Source organism: Peromyscus maniculatus, chromosome 1 (assembly GCF_049852395.1).
Source record: "Peromyscus maniculatus bairdii isolate BWxNUB_F1_BW_parent chromosome 1, HU_Pman_BW_mat_3.1, whole genome shotgun sequence".
In the NCBI taxonomy this organism is placed as follows: Eukaryota; Metazoa; Chordata; class Mammalia; order Rodentia; family Cricetidae; genus Peromyscus; species Peromyscus maniculatus.
In genome coordinates, this window is record NC_134852.1 from 157,373,920 (window position 1) to 157,399,433 (window position 25,514).

The 25,514-nt window shown below is 44.0% G+C and overlaps 1 protein-coding gene across 2 annotated transcripts in view; it reads right to left on the bottom strand.

The window, feature by feature from the left end:
- Positions 1–25,514, bottom strand: part of Top6bl (TOP6B like initiator of meiotic double strand breaks) — an 80,252-nt gene that overhangs the window by 5,025 nt on the left and 49,713 nt on the right. For both annotated transcript variants that reach the window (XM_076563984.1, XM_076563990.1), the window contains exons 9-13: positions 20,762–20,915; positions 17,658–17,804; positions 12,826–12,947; positions 10,979–11,089; positions 5,245–5,343 (exon numbers count right to left, since the gene is read on the bottom strand). In XM_076563984.1, the coding sequence (XP_076420099.1) occupies positions 5,245–5,343; positions 10,979–11,089; positions 12,826–12,947; positions 17,658–17,804; positions 20,762–20,915 (633 nt within the window). The remainder of the gene's footprint in view (positions 1–5,244; positions 5,344–10,978; positions 11,090–12,825; positions 12,948–17,657; positions 17,805–20,761; positions 20,916–25,514) is intronic.

Here is a 25,514-nt window from a genome sequence, read left to right on the forward strand (position 1 = left end):
TTTGCAGTGAGCCAGCTGAGGGCTGCAGACAGGTATGACGAAACTTGTGAAGGGAGCATGCTGTGTGGGCTGTGAGCCCACTGAAGGGAAGGGGGGCAAATCCAAGAATCTCAAGATCCTCCCATCCCGAGCACCTGCATTCCCCATCCAGCCAGGCAGACAGAGGTGCAGAGGGAGGAAAACTGCAGAGGGCATGCTGAAGCCCTGTTCTTTCAGAAGATTAGGGAGAGGCTGGAGAGAGCGCAGCAGGTAAGAGCGCTCGCACCTCTTGGAGAGGGCAGGACCACATGCAGCTCCAGCCCCAAGGGATCACGTGTGAATTAAGTTCTCCCGTATGGTTGAGCAATGCTCCACCATGGAGATACACACCAGGCTGCTTGGCCACCAACCTCTAGACACAAGATCGTCCCCAGCTTGGGTTCCAGCAAACAAAGGTACTATGCACATGGATGCACCAGGTACTGTGACATAGTGGGGTAGCCAGGGCAGATGGGTATGTATGTAACTTCTAAAGAAACTGCCAAATCGCCAGTTCCAAAACAGGGTTTCACCATGCTGCCCAGGTTAAATGCTCCTACCTCAGCTGCCAGAGCTGAAGCTACAGGCGCATGTCCCCATGCCTAGTGGTCTTCTTAGTCTCAATACCTGTGGTTTCCATTTGAATTTCATACTACTAATAATGAGCTTGTGTATTTATTTGCAGTTTAGGTGTTTTGTATGGGCACTTTTATTAAGTGTGTGTTCACTAGAACTCTTAAAATATATTCTGGAGCCCATGGCTATTTTTTAACTAGAAATATGATTTCTTCCATAGGATTATCCTGGGTATTTACGCTTAATGAATTGCCATTTCATCATTTGATGTCAAATGTACTGCCAAATAGCTGTTCCTTCCTGACAATTAAAAAAAAATAACAGATGCCATATCTCTTAATTTCTGATAGTAGCATCTTATGGTTTAAAAAAAAAAATTCGAGGGCTGGAGAGATGGCTCAGAGGTTAAGAGCACTGACTGCTCTTCCAGAGGTCCTGAGTTCAATTCCCAGCAACCACATGGTGGCTCATAACCATCTGTAATGAGATCCGGTGCCCTCTTCTGACCGGCAGGGATACATGCAGGCAGAATACTGTATACATAATAAATGAATAAATCTTTTTTTAAAAAAAAAGAAAAAAGAAATTTATTATAAAAAAAAAATTCGAGAGAAGGCATTCTTGCTATGCAGCTCAATTTGGTCTTGAATTCACTATATAGTCCAGGCCTGCCTTAGACTCTCCGTGTTCCTGCCTCACCCTCCTGAGTACTAGGATTACTGGTGTGCATAACACATGGAGCCTTCTCTTTTTATTCTGGTTTACCTGGTTACACTTTTATTAATATTGTCAGTGCAGTATACCTTTTAGTCTCAGTGGTTTTCTTTATTTTTATTTCATATTAATCTCCACTTGGCTCTTTATTATTTCATTTCCTCCAATGTGAGCCAAAACTTCCCAGTCTAGTTAACAGCATTGGAAGGCAGGGTTGCTGGGCTGAGATTGTTCTTTCCTTCTATATATTTACATTAGCTGTAGTCCGTTAATTCCGATCACTTGCATTTCACTTAATTAAAATACTTCTAACTTTTTTTTTTGCTTCATGTTTTATCTCATGTATCATTTATTTCCCAAACACTTTAGAATCTTCTAGATGTTTTTCTGTCGATAGTTTTATTTTAGTAATTCTAATGTGGTCAAAACATACTTAGAGGCTGGTGATGTCGCTGAAAGGGTCAAGAGCTTGCCACCAGGCCTGGCAGCCTGAGTTCCCTATCTGGAGCCCATGTGGTAGGAGGGCCCTGATTCCTGCAAGTCTGTCCTCTGATTTCTACATATGCACTGTGGCAAATGTCACAAATAAGTGTTAACACACACATACCACAAACTTCAGAGCAAGATGGTTCACTGGGTAAAGGTACTTGCTGCCAAGCCTGACTACCTGAGTTCAGTCCCTGAAACACACATGGTGGACAGCTTCTGCAGGTTGTCCCCTGATCTCCACACATGCACCGCAACATACATACATCACACAAATAAATAGACGGAATAAAAATATAAAACGTTTGTATGATTTTAAATACGTTTATATAGAGAGATATCTAATGGCTGGGAATATGGTCTTCTGGTTTTGATATCTAAAGACTGGGAATATGATCTTATCTGATACAGAAGTATGTAATGGCTGGAATATGCACTGTTCTGATTTAGAAATACCTAATTGCTAGAATATGCTGTATCCTGCTGAATGTATCCTATGTACATGAAAAGAACTGTATTCTTCCATGGTTGGACAAAGTGTTTTTTATGAACATCAATTAGGTCAAATTGATTGATAGCACTATTAAAGTCTTATACAGACCTACTGATTTCCTGTCTGGCCGTCCTATCAATTATTGAGAAAAGTATGTCAAAATCTCCAAGCATAGCTTGGATTTAGCTCTTTGTACTTAGAGTTTCATTTTGTTTCTTGTATTTTAAAGCCTTCTTAAAAGGTCTGTGCATGTTTAGGACTACAGAAGGCCCCTGGGTGACGGTGGTTTGCCATGGGCTTCACAATGGTGGGAAAACACCTTCAGATTGCCTTGTGATCTCCCCTCACTTCTTTCCTTTTTCTTTTTCTTTCTTTTTTGTTTTTCAAGACAGGGTTTCTCTGTGTATCTCTGGCTGTCCCGGAACTCACTCTGTAGCCCAGGCTGGCCTCGAACTCAGAGACCCACCTGCCTCAGCCTCCTGAGTGCTGCAATTAAAGGAGTGCGCCACCAATTCCTGCCCCCCTTTCAGTATAGCATTTAGTATATTCCATGAGCTATTGTGTAAAATTGGCCTTGTGTTTAGATGGCTTTTCCCAGATGAAAGCTGTTGTAAGTGTCTGAACACATTTAAGTTAGACTGGGTTATGACAGTCAGCTGTATTAAATGAAATTTTACTTCTGATGATTTTAATTTAGGATGGGTCATTACAATGTAATCCAACTGTAAGTTGAGTAGCATCTACAGTTTGTCTTCAGGACAAACATTTCATCTGTATGAAATGACCCTCTCTATGAATGTGTGTGTGATGTGAGTGTGAGCACATGCATGCCACAGCATGAATGTGGAGGCCTCCCTTGTGGGGAGTTCTCTCCTTCCGACTTGTTTTGGAGGCAGGGCCTCTCTCTTGCTGTTTCTGCTCCGCTGTGTCCTACTCCAGGCTAGCTGAACCACAAGCTCCCAGCCGATTCTCCCACCTGTACCTCCCAGCTTGCCATGGGAGTGCTGAGATCACAGACGCACTACCACATAGGACTCTTTACATGGGCTCTGGGAATCACTCAGCTCTCCAGACTTTCTCAGCAAGAACCTGAGCCATCTTGCTGACATGGAAAGGACCCTATTTATCTATCCCGAATAATATTTTCCGCTCTGAAATTTACTTTGTCTGATGGTGACAATAGCCTCTCTAGCTCTACTTTGTGTTAATGTGGTGTATATTTTCCTGTGTGTGCATGCCCATGCGTATGTGTATATGTGTGTGTAGGCATGGTGGACTCTCGTCAGAGCTGATGAAAACCTCGACTCCTCCAATTCTCTTGCTTCCTTTCTCATTAGGTGCTAGGGCCTTGCTGTCCATATTCTCTAACCACCAGAGTTTTAAGGCACCTAGTCTTAAATATTTTGCCATAGCAATGTCAAATGGACTATGGCAGTACCCGTGGGTTTCCAGCCCCGTTGTTTACCTCAGGCAGACGCTAAGTTTTATCTGGACTGCCTCTCTTACTTGATGGCCTCCATACACTTCTCTAGATGGTATGCTGGGGTAATCATCATTTTGTTTGAATAAAAAACATTTTTCTCCAGCAGGACAGTGGTGGTGCACGCCTTAAATCCCAGCCTCTCGAGGCAGAGGCAGGTAGATCTCTGAGTTCGGCCAGCCTGATCTACAGAGCAAGCTCCAGGACAGCCAGGGCTATACAGAGAAACTCTGTCTTAAAAAAAAAAACAGAAAAAAATTTCCCCAATAGGATATAGTGGTACACAACTTTAATCCCAGCACTCAAGAAGCAGAGTCAGAGAGATCTCTATGAATTCAAGATCAGCCTGATCAACATAGAGTGCCAGTCCAGCCAAGGCTATATAGTAAGACCCTGTTCTCAAAAATTTTTTTGCTTTCCATTTCTCAGAAATGACCATTCCATTTATTGCCTGATGTTAAGGAGCCATCTTGACAATCCCTCCCTCCCTTTCTCCCTCCCTCCCTCCCTCCCTCCCTCCCTCCCTCCTTCCCTCCCTCTCTCCCAGAAGTGACAGCGTAATGATTTAATTTTTAGTCTCTTTTGCTTATTCAACTTATATTTTAGTTTTTAAAAAAGTCAAGAGAAGCCTGGCAGTGGTGGCACACACCTTTAATCCCAGCACTCGGGAGGCAGAGGCAGGAGGATCTCTGTGAGTTCGAGGCCAGCCTGGTCTACAGAGTGAGTTCCAGGACAGCCAGAGCTGTTACACAGAGAAACCCTTATCTCAAAATACAAAACAAAACAAACAAACAAACAAAAACCCCAGCTCCAGGTGTGATGGCGCACACCTTTAATCCCAGGAGGCAGCTCTCTAAGTTCAAGTCTAGCCTGGTCTACAGAGGGAGTTCCAGAACAGCCAGGGCTACACAGAAAAACCTGTTCTGAAAAACCAAAAGGGAGGGGAGGGAGGGGGGCAAGCCAGAAAGGTGGGCTTTAGTTGAACAATTTATCACCAGCTACACCTGGAATGCAGGCACACAGAGTTTCCTAGCTAGGGTCTCTCCTTGTTAGAGGACACTGTCACCAGAGGTGCTGGAGCTCTCGCACCTCCCTGAGAGGAGAAACTTCAACTGCTCTAGACCTCCGGCACACAGAGAGGAGAACCGTTAAAGGTAGATTTTTATTAAACAAAACTTCACAACAGTGATTTCAGATATGTGTTATTATCATTTTACTGACGTAGAAACCAAAGTTCACAAAGGTTAAATCTCTAACGACACCAACATTTCAGTGGTAGAAATGGAACTCAGTGTCCTCCATGCTCTCGGCTTCTACAAAGCACTTGGTTCTGGAACGTTTCTCTGGGCTAAGGCATCTTTGCTAAAAGGCCAGCCATGTGATCTGAAGTATCTGTACTCATCTACCCTGAACTAAGGGTCCCCACATCAAAATGGGAGATCTCCACTAGAATACCGAGTATTATCTTCACACTTACCTGCTCTGTGTCACATGAGCAGTGGGACCGAAGTCTGTGCTGGGTGGCATCGTAAAAGATCCTGTGCAGTTTGGTCCCGAATTCCTGTGTGTCAGCTGCCTGAAATGCACGAGAAATAGAAGGTGCTGGATTCACGACTGGAAACCAAAGGGGAGGCACTGCAGAGGCCGAGGAAGGCAAGGGGTCAGCGTTCTCTGTATTTACAGCTCTGTCTCTACGGGAGCATGGAGAGGCAGAGGAGGGCCCGAGATACTTGGTATGTGGCTTCCATATGTCCTCCCACCTAAGCAAGACCCTTCAACCAAGATCTCTGTCTACAGCAGATGAATATCCCAGAGATCCCTCTGTCTCATGACTGGGTTGTGAGAGATTCTCTTCCATAAGATGATCGAGAAAGCAGTGATTCCACTGAGGCTGTGGAGTTCCTCAGTAAGGCTGAGGAAGAGGTAGGAAGTCTTCCTCGGAAGACAAGCCTTCTGGAGAGAAGAGAACCAGAGAACACAGTCTGTATCCAGGGCATATGGACTAGCCTTTGATGCTTTAATACAGGACTGTAGGCTATCAGTTAAAGAACATGAGGAATCACACATTAAAAAATGTATCTTTATGTGTGCTTGCATGTTTGTAAGCCATGTGTGTGCAGGACCCTGCAGAAGCTAGAAGAGGCGTCGATTCCCCTGGGGATGGTTGTGAGCCACCTGATGTGGGTACTTGGAACTAAACTTGGGTCCTCTGGAAGAACAGCAAGTTCTTTTATAACAGCTGAGCCATTTCTCCAGCCCCTAACACATTAATTTTATAGACAAGAAATTAAAATTAAAAAAAGTGAACCACTCAAGATCAGGTAGGACAAAGCCAGGGCCACTTCTTCCCCCATCACCCACGTGTGTAGCTAGAGTTTTCCGGCCTTGCCCACAGTCAGGACAAATCTCTGTCACCCGCCAGTCCCACAGCCGCTCAGACCCAACCAAGTAAACACAGAGACTTATATTGCTTACAAACTGTATGGCCGTGGCAGGCTTCTTGTTAACTATTCTTATATCTTAAAGTAACGCATTTCTACAAATCTATATCTTGCTACGTGGCTCGTGGCTTACCAGCATCTTCACATGCTGCTTGTCCTGGCGGTGGCTGGCAGCGTCTCCTTCTGCCTTCCTGTTCTTTTATTTCTCCTCTGTTAGTCCCGCCTATACTTCCTGCCTAGCCACGACCAATCAGGTTTTATTTATTGACCAATCAGAGCAACTTGACATACAGACCATCCCCCAGTACACCCAAGTGCAGACCATCTCAAACACCTGCACTCAGGCCTATGGTCCTAATCATCCTCTATGCAAACCTGCTGGGCAACGCCACAAGGAACCCAAGAAGGGCTCCCACAGGACATACATTAACATCCCACAGCACACATGCCCAAAGATGAAGTCATGACTAAAGGCACCTGCTTATAAAGGAATTATTCTTTGTGCCATTAGTTCAAAGCACTTAATCTAGGAAACAATTTTAGATAAAACAAGATATCACATAAAGGATTAACTGAAGCACTATTTACATACAGCAATAAATGTTATCAACTTAAGTGCCCAAAAGTAGAAGACTGGATTATTAGATTAAGTAATAAAGTATACTATTTATTTATTTATTTATTTTAGATTTACTTATTATGTATACAGTGTTCTGTCTGCAGGCCAGAAGAGGGCACCAGATCTCTTTACAGATGTTTGTGAGCCACCATGTGGTTGTTGGGAATTGAACTCAGGACCTCAGGAAGAGCAGCCAGTGTTCTTAACCGCTGAGCCATCTCTCCATCCCAAGTATACTATTTATTAACCAAAGCAAATTATAACCCTTTTGAAGTTGGCAAAATGCCATTTTATATACAAAAATATAGTTCCTTGGTTTTAACTATGAATATGAGATGTGCAAAAATTAAAATTATAGTGATAGATATTAGCATTTAAGTTTTTCTTTTTTCTTTTTTTCTTTCTTTCTTTTCTTTTCTTTTCTTTTTTTTTTTTTTTGAGACAGGGTTTCTCTGTGTAGCTTTGTGCCTTTCCTGGAACTCACTTGGTAGCCCAGGCTGGCCTCGAACTCACAGAGATCCACCTGGCTCTGCCTCCGAGTGCTGGGACTAAAGGTGTGTGCCACCACCGCCCGGCGCATTTAAATTTTTCTATGTGTTATATTATCTTTTTTGTTTTGTTTTGTTTCTTTGAGACAGGGTTTATCTGTGTAGCTTTGCGCCTTTCCTGGAACTCTGTTATATTATCTTTTAAGAAAAAAAGCATATAAAAATGAAGGAACAGCCAGGCATGGGAAGCAGAGGCAGGTGAAGCTCTGTGAGCTTCCAGCCTCATCTACACAGAGTTCCCTAGCAGCCAAAGCTTGTCTTGGGGACAAGGCAGCAGTGACAAATAGGGAGTCTGTGATCTGCTCCCAACCTGGTCACCATATAACCCCAAAGGAATACAGGGAACTAACGCATACTGAGAACCCATCATGCAGTTTGTATTTCCAGTCTCAGTTGCTTGGCCACTACAACAAACTTTCATAGACTAAGAGGCTTATAAATGCTACAGATTTCTTTCTCACACTCTTGGCTATCTGAGATCAGGGTATGTGATGGTGACCATTAATGTTAATTGTCACCTTGACAAAATTTAGAATCACCTGGATGGAAGGCCTCTGGACAGACCAGTGATTATCCTGATCACGTTAACTGATGTGGGAAGACCTTTTTGTTTTGTTTGTTTTTTTGAGACTGGGTTTTTCTGTGTAGCTTTGGAGCCTGTCCTGGAACTCGCTCTGTAGACCAGGCTGGCCTCGAACTCACAGAGATCCGCCTGCCTCTGCCTCCCAAGTGCTGGGATTAAAGATGTGTGCCACCATCGTCCGGCGACCCTTCTTAATTGTAGGTGGAACTGTTGGTTCCTCATCAGGAGATCATGAACTGTATGAAATGGGGAAGCGAGTGGAGTACTGGCCGCACCCACACATTCACTGCTGTGTGTCTTAGAGTTTCTATTTCTGTAGTAAGACACCATGACCAAAGCAACTTGGGGAGGAGATAGTCTGTTTCATCTTACAACTCTCAGGTCACAGCCCATCACTGAGGAAGCCAGGGCAGGAACTCAAGGCAGGAACTGAAGCGGAAGCCATGGAGGAACACTGCTTATCCATGGCTTGCTCAGTCCACTTTCTTATATACCCCAAGACCACCTGCCCAGAGATAGTGCCATCCTATCACATCAATCATTAATCAAGAAAATGTCCCACGGGCTTGCCTCCTGAGCTGTTTTCTCAGCTGAGGTTCCCTCCTCTCAGCTGACCCCAGTTTCTGTCAGCTGACCAAACACGAGCTAGCACACAGACTACAGATGCAGGGTGATCAACTGCCCCGAGCTCTCGCTGTCCTGACTTCCATGATGAACTGTAAGCTGAGGTAAACCCTTATCTCAGGTTGCTTCTGTCAGAGTGTTTTAGCACAGCAGTGTTAGAGACCAAGGTCAGGTCTCAGCACAGTTGGGGTCTTTTCCACATGTGTCCTCACACTGCAGAGGGTCAAGGGTTTCTCTGGAGCCTCTTGATTTTTTTTTAATTTACTGGATGGGGTGCATGTGGGGGACAGAGTACAACCTGTGGGAGCTGGTTTTCTCCCTCCGCCATGTAGCTCCCGATGATCAAAGTCAGTATGTCAGGCTTGGCAGCAAGTGCCTCTACCCATGGCCATCTCACCAGCTGTGAGGCCACTTAATTAAGAACTAATCCTGGCCAGGTAGTGGTGGCTCACACCTTTAATCCCAGCAGAGGCAGAGGCAGGTGGATCTGTGTGAGTTCAAGGCCAGTCTGGTCTATGGAGTGAGTGCCAGCCAGGGCCACACAGAGAAACTTGGTTACAAAAAAACAAACAAAAAGAAAAAAACAAACTAATCCTGTTGTGGGGTATTCGCCAGAAAAGACTGCTCAGACATGGGTTTAAGCCAATAGAAAGTCTTTATTTTATTAGCTGGCTGGTGACTACACTGGGTGTTCGGGATCCCAGTGTAGCACTGAGCCTTTTGCAGGGTGGGCACACAAACCGTGTTCTGGGAGGACATACTTCAGTTAACAAGAACAGTTAGCCAGAAGCAGAACTACAGAAGCTAAAAAAGCAAAGCTAGTACTCTGAGAGACGTCCCCAGAAGTCTTTTAGTCTTTGCTTTAGTTTTGACGGGTGGTGCTGTCTATGTGCTGAGTTTTACAGCCTGAGTGGTACTTCCACCATGGAGTCAGTTGTGCTGAGGCCTGGGCCTGTTACAATCCCATCCGTATGACCACCCCTCAGAGAACAAAACAGCCAACTGAAGAGCACAACCTCAACTCTCAGAAGTTCCCTTTAGGCTGCACACCTTTGATCCCAGCACTTGGGAGGGAGCAGCAGGAGGATATCTATGAGTTCAAGGCCAGCCTGGTCTACATAGTGAGTTCTTCTTATATAGACCCTATTTCAAAAAGAAAAACATTTGCTTTGTGTGTGTGCATGTGTGTGCACGCAAGCATGTACAAGTGCATACCTGTACATGTATAACCACAGAGGGCACATGTAGAGTTCAGAGGACAACTTCCAAGAGTTATTTTCTTCAACTATATGGGCTCCAGGGATCAAACTCAGACGCAATCAAGTTTGGCAGCAGGTGCTTTTCCCTGAGATATCTTGACAGCTCCAAAAACTTGAAAATATCTTGAGCTAGGTATGGTAGCCTAAGACCACCACGTTGAGGGTTAGGATTTCAACATGTGAAGTTTGGAATGATACAAACATTCAGACTGTAGCCTACATTTCGCCCCCAACCTATGAGGGGCTCCTGTGTTCCCCCAACTTCTAAACAAGTTTCAGAAAAGTTAAATATAGGCCTAACTCCACGTAGCAAGTAAACGAGTCAAGGACCACTGACCCCTAAACTCTGGTGCCAAACTACATCACTCACTCCATCCTGTCACATATACACGGCACTGTGTCTGCTCGGTTATGTCCGTGTATTGTGTCACTGTGAGATAGCGAAGCGTTCTTTCACAAGGGTGAGCTAGAAATCAAGGGTCTAATTCTAGCGCTCTCTGAGTATAACTTTTCTCATTTATAAAAAGGGTATATTTACCACTATCCTTCAACAAATTTCTTTTTAAAATTATTTTTTGAGACAGGGTTTCTCTGTGTGGCCCTGGCTGTCCTGGATCTCGCTCTGTAGACCACTTGAACTCAGATCTGCCTGCCTCTGCCTCTCAAATGCTGGGACTAAAGGTGTGCTCCACCATAGGTGTTCTGCCTGCTGTGTGCCTGTGCACCACATGCGTACCTGGTGCCTAGAGGCCAGAAGACGGCATCAGATGCCCTGAAACAGATAGTGATGAGCTGCCATATGGGTGCTGGGCACTGAACCCAGGTCTTCTGGGAGAACAGCTCTTTTTTTATTTTGGTTTTTCAAGGCAGGTAGCCTGGCTGTCCTGGCCCAGGCTGGCCTCAGAGATATCCTCCTGCCTCTGCCTCCTGAGTGCTGGGAATAAAGGCGTGCACTACCACTGTCTGGTAGGAGAGCAGCTCTTAACTGCTGAGCTGTCTCTCTAGCCCCAACAAATATCTGAAAACACTCACAGCTGGTACCAATAGAGAACACTCCAGGTGTTTCTCTCGGCACCGCAGGTTGTAGGCCTGCTGCAGCATCACTCAGCGCTGTTGACCCCATCTGTGCCCGCTAACCTCAAGAGCCTGGAGGCATGTCGTCCTGAAGCTGCTGCAGGTGCTTCCAGTCAGCACACTCATGATGGAGTTCACAGCCACAGAGAAGGAGCCCTGCAGTCTCTGATGAGCCTGGAATAAGGAGGAAACATGTCAGTCCCAGAGCACTGGCTCCGAGAATGCCAAAGGGGCAAAGACTGCAGTCGAGGCCGAGTATCAACAGTTCCATCACCAACATTAACAAGCTAATGATGTTGTTTTCTGTTGTGACAAGGACTTTACAATCAAAACATCCTCTTCCACAGAGATGGCATAGTGATATGACATACTCAGACAAGACAAAAGACACTGGGTAGGAACCGGGGGATGTAGCTCAGTTGATAGAGTGCTTGCCTAGCATGCACGAGACCCTGGACCAGCACAGAATAAATCAGGTGTGGTAGCACACACCTGTAACCCCAGCACCCTGGAGGTGGAGGCAGGAGAGTCAGAAAGAGGGTCAAGGTCATTTTCCACTAAGATTGAAGCTAGCCTAGACTATTCCAGTCCTTGTTTCCCAAACAAACCAAACAGTGAAACAGATATTTGGCACTGGAGAGATGACTCAGCGGTTTTGAGCAAGTACTGCTATTGCAGAGGTTTGCTTCCCAGCACCTGTCAGGCAGCTCACAGCCACCTAACTCCAGTGGCCTCTATCCACACACACAAACACATGATAAACGTACTTTGTATGTTTATTTCTATGTGTTGTGACAGGGTCTCAACTGTGTAGCCCTGGCTGGCTAGGAACTCACTATGGAGACTGTTAGGATTCTGCCACTCCTTCAGCTACATGACCGCACATGCGCTGTTCAGTAGCCAAGCAAGGGTCCTTATGTCCTACGCAATCTGTGTGCTGCGTGATCACACAATCTATGTGCATGAGTGGTGTTGCTATGTGAGCCCATATGCGCATGTGCAGGGGAATCCATAAAAAGCAGGTCACAGACTCCTCCTCCTCTACTTCTTCTTCCTCCTTCTCCTCCTACCTCTGTCTCCGCACATGTCTCTCAAACAGGCCTGAGCACACTCTCTCCTGTCCCCCTGCTTCTCCTAATAAATTCTCATAGTGGGTTTTGTTGTGCCTTGTGGCTTTTCTCTTTTGGGAAACAGTTCCACTTTATGAATAGCATTGTGCTGCTGCATAAAACTAACAACTATAGCCTAAGCTAGCCTAGAAATCATTCTGTAACTCAGGCTGGCCTTGAACTTTCAGTAATCCTGCCTCAATCTCCCAAGTGTTGTGATTACATACAGAAGCTACCAGATCTACCTCAACTTAATGTTGGTTGATTTGTTGTTTTTAGTTTTAAACTTTGCTCTTCAGTTGGCTGTTTTTTCTACAAGGGGTAGGCATAGGAAGTAGGATAGGAAATGTATTACCAAAAGTGCACAGACTGGAAGAACTCTGTCTGGGCAGAAAGAAGTGGGACATTATGAAAGAACTGGGAAAATGAGGAAAGAGGGTAAGGTTTACTGAAACGGCTCAAGAATATGTGGGATCAATATGCAGTGATGCACACTTATAATCTCAGCACTCTGGAGGCGGAGGCAGGCAGATCTGTGAGTTTGAGGCCACCCTGGTCTACAGAGTGAGTTCCAGGACAGCCAGGGCTACACAGAGAAACCCTGTCTTGGAAGAAGAAAAAAGTAAGAGGTATGGTAGCCATGGTTCTTGTTTGTTTTTTGTTATTTCTGTGGCTGCTCAAGCACACACTGGTCACTGTGGCCTAAGTGAAAGCTTAACTCCCTGTCCAGATGCAGCGTCAGGACCTCACTAAGGTGCAGAATTGAAGGCACATGGACACTCCCCGCTTGTAGTTTATTACCTGGACAGCCTGGTGATGCCGCTCCAAGACCTGGTCCACGGCTGACTGGATAGAGTCTCGCACTGTGCTGCGGCTCTCTGAGAGGATGGCACTGAGATGAGCTGTGAGCAGAGTATGGAGTCCTAAGAGGATGAGAATGTTGGGATCCATGAATGAGGGTGACACTGCTCAGGACTGCTGTGGTAATGCCTCCTGAAGAAGCTACTTCCACCTCTCCACAAATAGCTGATTTTCAGAGACAGCCCCTCTCAATTCCCATTTGCAAATAAAAGCAAGCTTAGTTTAGGAAAATTAAAGTGAGTCACATTGCTTCTGAAGAAACAAATGCTTAACCCATGCTATGAACAGTGGCAGTGGTGTCTTCCAAGAAGGAGGAGCCTCTCAGCAGGGCTGACCTCCCAGTCCTACTTGGGCATCACGCTTAAGTGAGCTGCCGCTGTCAGCAGTGGGCCATCTCTTTCCAATGTGGCAAAGGAAAGGCTAAAGCTTTAAAATGATTGAAGATGATTTAAATTTTAAAAAAATGTATAAAATGGGGTGAGGGCTGGGATGTTGTTCGGCTGGGAGAGCACTTGCCTAGCATGTAAACAGCCCTGGGTTTGATCCCCAGCATCACATAAACTGGGCATAGTTCCACACTTGGGAGGTGGAGGCAGGAGGATAAGGAGTTCAGGGCATCCTCAGCTGTCCAGTGAGTGTGAGGCAGCCTGGGGACATGCAAGATCCTGGCTCAAAATAATTAAAACTTAGATGAAGTAACCATAGTCACCTCTGCTAGCATCACTCAGAAACCGACATGTAGGGCTGGAGAGGTGGCTCAGTAGTTAAGGGCACTGGCTCTTACAGAGGACCAGGTTCGATTCCCAGCACCTACATGGTGACTCACAACTGTCTGTAACTCCAGTTCCAGGGGATCCGACTCCTGTTCTGGGCCTCTGGCCTAAGGATGCTAAGCACCCATGTGGTATATATCATACACATAGGCGAAACATTCATTCGTACACAACACACACAGACACAGATACACACACAGACACACACACACACCACACTTTTTAAAAAATAAAAGTCAGAAGAAACAGTTCCTATCACAGGGCACCACAGTGCTCTCCAGGGAGAGAAAGTTATATATGGACTTGAAAGGAATCTGGAACTAGAAGTAAGTGAACATAGATTAAAGGTCATTTTCTATTTTTATCACCAACTAGTGATGATGAGGTAACTTCACTCTTCTCGTTTCTGTGCAGAAAATAGCTTTTCTTATGTGTTCTCTCAGATATGTTGTCTAGATAAACTGGGGTCATGTAAAATGAAGTATTCTGAAACACACACACGCAATGTTCAAAGGGGAATACTGCTGTTGCTATGGTGACAGAACACGCAGATTCTATTTTATATACTCTGGACCCAAGAAGAACCAAAGAAAAATGAGAAGTTTTTGAAGGCAGACATTTAATTAAAAAAAAAATTATTCCTAAAACTGCTCCTACCACCAGATGCTTTTGGCACTGTGGCAAAATAAGGAGTTAATCATAGAAGTTACCATGACAAGGTGGGCGGGAGGCCAGCCGACTGATTTTTTTTTAAAGACACATGAACACAGACTAATTCTGCACAATCTGTTGCCTAAAGCACAGAGCTCTGGAGAAGGCATTCAAGGGGGTGAGGAAGGCCGGGGAAAGACAGGTCAAACTCACCCTTGCTGTCTCTCACCGTGTCTCCTTCAGAGGGTTTTAAGACACCTGCTCAGTTACCATGCAGCAGTGTTTTTTTAATTTATTATTTTTTTAAGATTCAAAACTTCATGTTTATCTATATCTATGCGGCATGCATATATGTATACACACATGCCTCCAGGTGCCCACAGAGGCCAGAAGAGGGTGTCAGATCCCCCTCTTGGAACTTGAGATACAGGCCACTTTACAAGGTGCTGGGAACCAAACTCTGTTCTCTGCAAGAGCAGTACTTGCTCTTAACCACAGAGCTATCTATCTCTTCAGCCCTAGCAGTGATTTTCATTTTGAGACAGGGTCTCACTATGTAACCCAGGTTAGCCTGAACTGGCTGTGTAGACCAGGATGGCTTCAAACTCAGTGATCTGCCTGCCTGTCTCCTAAATGTTGGGATTAAAAATGTATGCCATACACTGGGTGGTGGTATTGCAAACCTTTAGTTCTAACACTAGGGTGGGGGAGCAGAGGTAGACAGATCTCTGAGTTTGAGGCCAGCCTGGTCTACAAAGTGAGTTCCAGGACAGCAAGGGCTACAGAGAGAAACCTTGTCTTAAAAAAAAAAGAAAATAATAAAAAAAAAGAACAAGAAGCATGCGCCATCACACCTGGATTTTTATTTATTTTATTATTGTTTTTTAGCAGTGAATTTTTTTAAATTGTTTATTTATTTATTTATCTAATGTGCATTGGTGTGTTGCCTGCATGTATATCTGTGTGAGGGTGATGGATCTCTTGGAACTGGAGTTACAGACAGTTGTGAACTGCCACGTGGGTGCTGGGAATTGAACTCAGGTCCTCTGGAAGCGCAGCCAGTTCTCTTAACCACTGAGCCATCTCTCCAGCCCCTTAGCAGTGAATTTTTAAGGTGTTTTTTTTTGTTTGTTTGTTTGTTGATGTTGTTGTTTCGAGACAGAGTCTCTCTGTGTAGTCCTGACTGTCCTGGAACTCACTCTACAGACCAGGCTGGCCTTTAACTCACAGAGATCTGCCTGCCTCTCCCTCCCGAGTGCTGGAGTAAAAGTGTGTACCACCATTGCCTAGCAGCAGTGAATTTTTAAATCTAAAACTGAGTATAACTACTGGGAAGTTGCAAGCCTGTAGAGATATGCTACACAGAGGTGTATAAATCATCCCAGTACAACAAAAATGATAAGTCACACTGTTTTCAAAGCGTCTGAGTTCTTTGGGTATATTCAATAGGACTCAGAACATGGTGTCAAACTCAAATTATCCTCTGGCAAGCATTTTAAAAATGCCAGAAAGTAACAGATCTTAAGTCTCAGGCGGGCAATAGCCTCTGAAGGGCCTTTGATATCTCCTAGCTTAACAACTCAAGTGAAAGATTGAAAGGGAGGTTCGGATGATTTATGTGACTTGATTTTCAAATGTCTCTGAGGAGGCTGGCATCAGAGCACACAGGAAAACCACCCAGAAGTCCTCTCCACTGCGGCCCTCGTCAGTTTGTCCACGTGTGCACACTCTCCAGAGCCCTCACCAAACTCCCCTCACCCGGACTTCACAAACCCGGGCCTCTTTTCTTTTCCCTTCTCTTGTTCTTAATCAATGAGGCAAGGGCACCAAAGAACATTGGCTCCTCAGAGTTGACAGCCTGAGCCCAGGAGAGCAGTGCTTCCTCCTCAGGGTGCACACACACACCAGGAAAGCAGGAAGAGGTTCGGAAGGCAGGCAGACAGCAGGAAGAATCAAGCTCATATCTGACAGCACAAATAATTGGCACCAGTCACTGACAGCACTTCTGACTGCATTATAAGCAGTCTTGCTTCACCCATGATGCAGTGGGAACTAATACCACACCACAGGAGCACAACGAGGGCAGAGCCCGCCATAGCTCACGGAGAAAGGAGTACTCAAAAGGAGGCGTACAGGTCTTTCCTGAAGCATGTCTAGGTGCTGTTTCTTGTAACTTTCCTCAGTTTAGGAATGTGTTATCAACTCTTTTTTTTTTTTTTTGGTTTTTCTTTTTCTTTTTTTCCCCTTTTATTTTATTTTACAGTACCATTCAGTTCTACATAACAGCCACAGATTCCCTTGTTCTCCCCCTTCCTGCCCTCCTCCCCTTCCCCCCAGCCCACCCCCCATTCCCACCTCCTCTAGGGCAAAGCCTCCCCCGAGGACTGAGATAGACCTGGTAGACTCAGTCCAGGCAAGTCCAGTCCCCTCCTCCCAGATTGAGCCAAGCATCCCTGCATAAGTCCCAGGTTTCAAACAGCTGTTATCAACTCTTAAAACTTACTTCCCAGGAGGCTGGAGAGATGGCTTACTGGTTAAGAGCAGTGGCTGTTTTCTTTCAGAAGACCTGGGTTCAATTCCCAGCACCCACAAAGCAGCTCACAACTGTCTGTAATTCCAGTTCCAGGGGACCCAGAACCTTTACACAGACTCATCAATGCAAATAAATAAATCATTAAAAAAAAACAAACCTTACTTCCCAGGGGCTCCTTGGATTAAAGCATGTGATTAAAACACTCAAAGGCTTCCAAATTTTACCACATCTGAGGGTCACTTGAGAATCAAGTTATGGAAATATATGTTTCAATCATTCCAGATTTTTATAATATATAGCAAAATAATAAATTAATATTGACCCAGCAAACTGTACATCTTCAAATAACCTAGGTGATTCAGATATTTGTTATGTGGCCCACAAACTAAAAGCACCACGTTACCCATAAGGAGGAGAACCTTTCTGACAACAGGTTACTGTGCACCTAATCGACACATACCAAAGCACTCCTAACTGCACTTGCACAGAAACAGGCTTCTTCCCTTGACTCCATCTAGAAAGGCAGTGACAATTCTTTTTTTTTTCCCCCCAGACAGGGTTTCTCTGTGTAGTTTTGGAGCCTGTCCTGGATCTCACTCTGTAGATCAGGCTGGCTTTGAACTCAAGAGAGCCACCTGGCTCTGCCTCCTGAGTGCTGGGATTAAAGGTGTGTGCCACAACTGCCTGGCTGATAATTCTTTACAGATTACACAAATACCCAGTTTAGCAGATATATGCATTATGTATATAGCCCTTTCTTTATCCACTTAGCACTTGGCACACCCAACCTGGCTGCTGCGTTTTCCTACACATACCCCAGATTTCCACCTGCTGGACTGGGAATCCACTGTGGAAATCCACAAATAGGAAAAGTAGCAGAACCGGTCCCTGTGAGTCCATATCCTGAGACTGATTCCCCTCACTGGATTTCACTTGATAACTCACATCTGGAAGCACCAAATCTAAATAAAAAGATAAAAGAGAAATTTGTAAGGTAAGCCCCTTATACACTAAGTGACCCAGAACCTTATCCTGACCAAGAAGGAACTACTAGGTCTAAATTCAAACATTCAGTTCCTCTCTTGAATCTGCTCCTCCACCCACATTATGGAAACAAAATAATGACGACTTATATGAAGAACATTAAAATAGCCATGTATGTAAAATACAAAGGAAATAGCACCCTTGTGCATTTGCTATGGAAGCATTACATAATAAATTCACTTATTTCTTGTATAACTTTTTTTTTGAGAAAGGATCTCACTATGTAGTACTGGCTGGCCTGAAACTTGATATGTAAACCAGGCTGGGTTTGAACTCAGAATATTCACCTACCTCTGCTTCCAAAGTGTTGGGATTAAAGGTATGGACCACCACACCTGGCCTTCTTGTGGACTTCTCTTAAACTAATTTATTTAACTTTATTTTATGTGCACTGATGTGAGGGTGTCAGATCCCCTGGAACTAGAGTTACAGACAGGTGTGAGCTGCCATGTGGGTGTTGGGAATTGAACCCGGGTCCTCTGGAAGAGTAGCTAGTGCTTTTAACCATAGAGCCATCTATCCAGCTCAATTTTTTTTTTTTTTTTTGAGACAGGGTTTCTTTGTGTAACTTTGCGCCTTTCCTGGATCTCACTCTGTAGACCAGGCTGGCCTCGAACTCACAGAAATCGGCCTGCCTCTCCCTCCTGAGTGCTGGGATTAAAGGCATGCGCCACCACCGCCCGGCCCAGCTCAAAATTTTTTTAAAAAAATTATTTTATATATCAGTATCTGCTTGTATGTATGCATATGTACCACATATGTGCAATGCCTGTAGAGATCAGAAGAGGGTGTCAGATCCTCTGGAATTGGTTACAGGCAGTTGTGAGCTACCACGTGGGTGCTGGGAACTGAGTCCTCTGCAAGAGCAGCAAATACTACTCCTCACTAGTCCCTTCTCTAGTTCCTTCTAAGGACTTCTGTGGACCTTTCTAAGGTAGGTGTGGCTAGTAAGAGTCAGAGGTCAGCTTCAAACCTGAGTAATGATAGTCCAGGTAACTTGTGCTACATGCCAGGTGCCATGTTAAATTTCTTGTATGTCCTTTCTCAAGATTTAGACTTCATAACACTCAAGTAAGACCTATTGTTATGACCTTTTACAAGTAAGAAAAGAGGCTCAGTCTGGTTAAATGCTTTGTCCAATATGAGCTTGTGAATGGTAGAACTGAGTGATAGATCTAGCCAGATCAACTCAAAAGCTGTGTTCCTAAGTACTAGTCACACCCTTTAAGGCTCCATAAGGGTAGTCCCACACCCAGATCCACAGTGGAAAGTACCTCCTGTGGATCCTAGTTCTGTCCTTTAAGAACTGAAGGAGGGAGCATGGTGTGGCAGCATGCTCCTATAATATTAGTACTTGGGAAACCAAATACCAGTACAAGAAGGACTACAGCAAGCTGAGGACGGCCTATGCTATACAATTTGACAGTGTGTGACCCTGTCTCAAATAACAAAAAAGAAATGAATGTGAGGGGAGTTTTCTGTATTTATTCATTCACGAAGTTAACTGACCAAAGTTAAGACACAGTGAACTGTAGGAACAATGGAAACCAGTAAAGTCTAAGAATGAGAGAAAGGGGCAAAGAGATAATGAGGCTGGGGCTGTAGCTCAGTTGGTAGAGTGCTGCCTAGCATACATGAAACCCTGAGTTCATCCCCAGCACTGTATAAATCAGGCCTAGTGACACATGCCTGTAACACAGCACTTAAGAGGCAGAAGCAGGATTAGAAGTTCAAGGTCATTCTTGGCTTCACATCAAATTGAAGGACAACATAGACTATAATAAAATTCAATCTCAATTGTTTTTAAAAGTAAGATCGCAGAAATCCAGTTAGGTCTCCCTTCTAGTCAAGACCCATGACACCCCACATGTTAAGACTGCAAATTGTTTCCTCTCAAAACTACATACTTCCAGAGACTGTCTGTCCAAGGATGCTTCCTCTCATCCCACCCTCTGGGATAGGATATGTTCTCAAGGACAAAGACCCTTCTCTGGAGGCTGATTTCTTAGATACCCTCAAGATGCTGCCTTATCCCAAGATGCAGCAATCTTTTCATGCTAGTGAAAATCCTAGAACATCCCTTTCTCTACTGGCCATTTTCCATAGGGCTCAAATACTCAAACTCAGAACTGTAAACCTCCAAGACCTTCACCATAGTTGCAGTTGTATTTATTGATCCAGTCATTAACCATTCAATTTCTAAGTATGCAAATTGTCTTATGTGTGTGTGTTTGTGCATCCATGTGCCATGGTGCATGTGTGGAAGTCAGAAGACAACTTGTAAGCTAGATCTCTCCTTCTACCCTGTGAATCCCAGGGATAAAACTCAGGTGGTTAGGGCTTGCTAGCAGGTACCTTTGAGCCATCCTGCTGGTCCTAACTTTTCAACATTTAGTACAACTTACCCAAAATTAACGTGGTTAGACCCTACATGAGTACCACAGCCTGCTTTCTAGGTTTAATGTTATTAAAGCTGGTATTTGTGTTGCATTTAATTTCTTCTAAGTAGTTTTCTGTGCACTAACACTCATTTAAATAGGAATCATTTCTCTTCCACATACAGAAGAGTCTTTGTTCCCTCATCTACTGTTCTAAAGCTTCCAAACTGACAGATGAAAGTACAACATTTGTCCAAGAAGAGCCCTGGGAAAAGCTGAAGTGAGAAAAGTGTCAGACTCCATGACAAAGCAGGCTCTCACTGAGCTATGTGTGGGACACACTGCCTTGTTCTAAGTGGACTCTCAAATGTGGTCAGATCCCCATTCTCTTGTCAACCAATGTATTACTAGGTCCTATTTTCATAGACATCTGCTTATATATTCATTTCTCTAATTCTTTGGGTTTCTAAATTTTGGTGCAAAATGTAGATACATACCTGTATCCAAATTGAGATCCAAAGTGGGTACCATAAACAAATTGTGTTTCTTCCAGTCAATGAAATAAGAGGCATCTTTGAAGACAGTGGCACTTAGCTGCTCCTGATCTGATATCAGAGGTAGACCCAAAGGTCCATACAGAAATATGTATAGCTGCTAAAGAAAACTGTCAAACTGTTCTTACAACTACGCATTCATATAAAACGAACTTACATACTGGCCTGGTTCACACTCCAGGAATATACACATATGCTATACAGTTGCGTATTTAGCTTTTCCACAACAAAGACAGGTATGATGCATGGGAGATCTACCAGAATCCTCAGACTTACTTTTGCAGGGTATTAATGAGTGGCAATTTATTGGTCCATCTTATTCATCTGATCATAAATTTGAGTGGCACTACAAGTTAAACGCAATGCTAGGATCTGGAGGTATGAAGGTGAGTAACTAGATCCAGTATCTGTGCTCAAGTTTCACCACATTTTAGTATGGTAGACACATAAAACCTAGTAAATTTCAGTATAAAGTAGTGCATGCTTGGGTAGAACTGCATACAAAGGGGTATTTTCTAGAAAAGAATTGAGTGCATTTGGATTGAGAGAAACCTCCTCTTACTTTATCCAACCCTATTTCTCACCAAGACAAAGGCCTGGAAATAATCACTCCCCTCTGGACTTTTGCTTTTTTGTTTGTTTGTTTGTTTGTTTGTTTGTTTGTTTTTTGAGACAGAGTTTCTCTGTGTAGTTTTGGTGCCTGCCCTAGATCTTGCTCTGTAGACCAGGCTGGCCTCAAACTCACAGAGATCCACCTGGCTCTGTCTCCTGAGCGCTGGGATTAAAGGCGTGCACCACCACCCTGGCAACTTTTGCTTTCTTATGCTCATGCCCCGAATAGGGTTTCTCAATATGTATCAGCACTTGACACTTGGAGGCAGATTTTTCTTGTTGGGGAGGGGCTGTTTATATACTATAGAACGAAATGTTTTAGAAAGTCACAGAACAAAGGGAGGCTGAACACTAAAAGTCTCCTTCACAGACCTCAGCAGCCATTAGCACAGGAACTGAGGCCACCACACTCATTGTCCAGGCTCAGAGGATCTTTGAGTTGCTTCACATACAATGTGAACAATTTAAAAAAATAGAGTGTCTAGAGTCCAAGCATATGGTTGTCCAAGCATATTTTTTCTGCATATCCCTAGCTGTCCTAGAATTCGCTCTGTAGACCAGGCTGGCCCTCAACTCAGAAATCTGCCTGCCTCCACCTCCTGAGTGCTGGGATTAGAGGCATGCACCATCACTGCTCAGCTGGTGTTTTACTTTTAAAAATCATTTTCATTTTATTTGTATGGGTGTCAAATTGCTATGATTGGTCAATAAATAAAACACTGATTGGCCAGTGGCCAGGAAGGAAGTAGGTGGGACAGGGAGAGAGGAGAATTCTGGGAAGCAGAAGGCTGAGGGAGGGAGATACTGCCAGCTGCCGCCATGACCAGCAGCATGTGAAGACACCGGTAAGCCACCAGCCACGTGGCAAGGTATAATTTATGGAAATGGATTAATTTAAGCTATAAGAACAGTTAGCAAGAAGCCTGCCACGGCCATACAGTTTATAAGCAATATAAGTCTCTGTGTTTACTTGGTTGGGTCTGAGCGGCTGTGGGACTGGCGGGTGACAAAGATTTGTCCTGACTGTGGGCAAGGCAGGACAACTCTAGCTACAGTGTTTTGTCTGCATGCTGTTTGGCTCATGCATGAATTGCCTGTAAAGGCCAGAAAGGGCATCAGGTCCCCTGGAACTGGCATTACAGACAGTAGTGCACTGCTGTGTGGGAGCTGGGAATTGAACTCTGGAAAAACTGCCAGTGTTCTTAACCACTAAGCCATCTCTCAAGCCCTACCTTCCTTTAAGGCAGGGTTTCATGTAGCTAGCCTGGCCTCAAGCTATGTATGTATGTAGCCAAGGATGGCCTTGAACTTTTGATCCTGTATTCACCTCCTGAGTGCTGAGATTACCGGTTTATACCACTATGCTCAGTTTATGTAGTACGGAAGTCCAAATTGCAGGGCTTTGAGCACACTAGTCAAGCACTCTACTGACTGAACTATATTACTAGCCCTTAATTGGACACTTAAAACCATTTACATTTAATATGAACACAGCCATGGTATTAAATCCCCTTGTTATATGTTTTCCATTTGTTCTCTTTACTATTTTTGGACTCTGTTTTGGATTGAGTATTCTATCTCTGTTTTGACATATTAGTCATGACTCATTGCTTTAGGCTTTAAAATTTTAACAGTAGTCAACGGTTGACATATATAGAAGAATCCAACAATACACTTCCATTTCTTCCTGATTGGCTCCATGTTATTGTTGTCAAGTAAGATTTGGAGGTGGATCAAGATATATTATATACATGCATGAAACTGTCAAAGTGTACTTTGTCTTTTGTTTTTTCGAGACAGGGTTTCTCTGTGTAGCATAGGCTACCCTGGAATTTACTCTGTGCTGGCCTAAAACTCACAGAGATCTGCCCGTCTCCGCCTCCTGAATACTGGGATCAAAGGTATACATCACCACCACCCAGCTAAAAAATACAAATTTTAAAGGATTTCCTTAAGCATTTTTATAATACTGCTTGTTAGTGAATTCCTGACTCTTTTGAATGCCTGAAAAAGTCTTATTCTTGAATTCATTGGTTTTTGTTCAGAGGTGGGAGGGTTCTGGGGGGAGGTTCTCACTCTGCATCTCAGGCATTTTCCAGCTTCAGGATCCCATGTTCTGGAATTACAAGAATGAGCCCTCAGGACCAGCCCTTGTCTCCACTTTGTGTGTTTGTGTGTGCATGTGGAGGTCAGAGGACAACTTGGATGTCATTCTTCAGATACCATCCATCCTGTTTTGAGACAGTGTCTCCCTTGCCTCAAATTTGTCAATTAAGTGAGGCTGGACAGCTAGTGAGCCCCAAGGATCCACCCATTATTTGGGAAACTCCAATCTGATGCCATGAAATATGAATTTTTCCATTTAGCCTGACAGGGATGAGAACTGTCCTGGCTTTGTGTGGGCCAGCACTGGCCTATGGAGCTCTGAATCTGTGCATTTCTCCTCCGTTTTCTTGTAAGTTCTAGCTGCCTGGCTCTCAAATCATCTCTTCTCAGATGCACCAGACTCTAGGTGAGTGTCCCTGCCTGTTCAACAACCTGGAGATTCTCTCTGGCAATCTGGCAAGGCAATCTAGGTTTTCTCTTTAGAACACTGTTCTACTTAATGTGTTGTATAACAGCCTTATTATTTGCCTTGACAAAAGAGTGGTCATCTACTTTGGGTTGAACAATTTTTTTTTCACCCATAATTTTGGGGTTCTGTTTTCTAGGGTCATTGTAGAGGTCACACTGGGATTAAAATAATGGTAATGGAGAAAGGACAGCATTTACTTTTATCATGAAAATTAGCTGATAGGAAAACAGACAGCAAAGCTTAGGTCTTTCCACATCTCAGCTGCTTATTGATATGTCCTTTGCCTTACAGAAACTTTTCACTTTCATGAGGTCCCATTTATTAATTTCAACCTTTGTGCCTGTGCTATTGGTGTTCTGTTCAGGAAGCTGTCTCCTGTGCCAATATGCTTGAGATTATTTCCCCCTTTCTCTTCTAACAGGTTCAGTGTATCTGGATTTATGTTGAGGTCTTTGATCCACTTGGACTTGAGTTTTGTGCAGGGTGATAAATATGGATCAACTTGCATTCTTCTACGTGCCAACATCCAGTTAGACCAGCACCATTGTAGAAAATGCTTTCTTTTTCCCATTGTATAATATTGGCGTATTTGTCAAAAATCAGGTGTCCATAAGTGTTTGGATTTATGTCTAGATCTTCAATGAAGTGAGAAACAAAGGGCTGACTGTAAAGCATGGTGGGAGATTGGTGAAGCACAAAGGAGGCGAGGAAAAATAAAAAACATTTACCTGCTTTGTGAATAACATTAGACACCTATGGTTTGCAATGATAAGTTAAAATATTATTGCTAATCAGTCCTGGTGGTGGTGATGTACACCTCTAATCCCAGCACTTGGGAAGAAGAGGCAGGTGGATCTCTGTGAGTTAAAGGCCAGCCTGGTCTACAGAGCAAGTTCCAGGACAGCCTAAGCTACATAGAGAAACCTTGTCTCAAAAATTATATATATATTGATAATCAATATTTCACTTGTCAAGTCACTGAGAGCATATAATGTCTGATGGTGCCAATTTGACTATCTGCACATGGAAGATAACCTGGGAAGCTGCACACCACCACAAAATTGAAGCCATTTATGCCTACACAACACACACATATTTATTTTGTGTGGTATTGCAACATGATGTGGTCATCTACAAAATTTCCATTGTTAGAAAAACAAAAACTTAAGACTCATGATGTTTTAAGTAAGTTTACAACTTTGTGCTGGGCCACATTCATGGCTATTCTGGGCCACATGACATTACAGTCATGGGTTGGACATTCCTGTGTGAGGAGCTTCATGTGGATTACAGTTCTCCACCACTGCAGGAGAAAAATCAATCCACGAGATACTTTCATCTTTACTTTAAAGCTGAGGAAGCAAGAGCTAGGCTGGTTAAACCAGTTACTTCTGAACAGCATTGACAACCCCATGTCCCAGTCTCAACAAGACATGATAGAACATTTACTCATGGGATAAACCAGGGGTGGTGGCTCACATCTATAGTCCTAGCACTTGGGAGATGGAG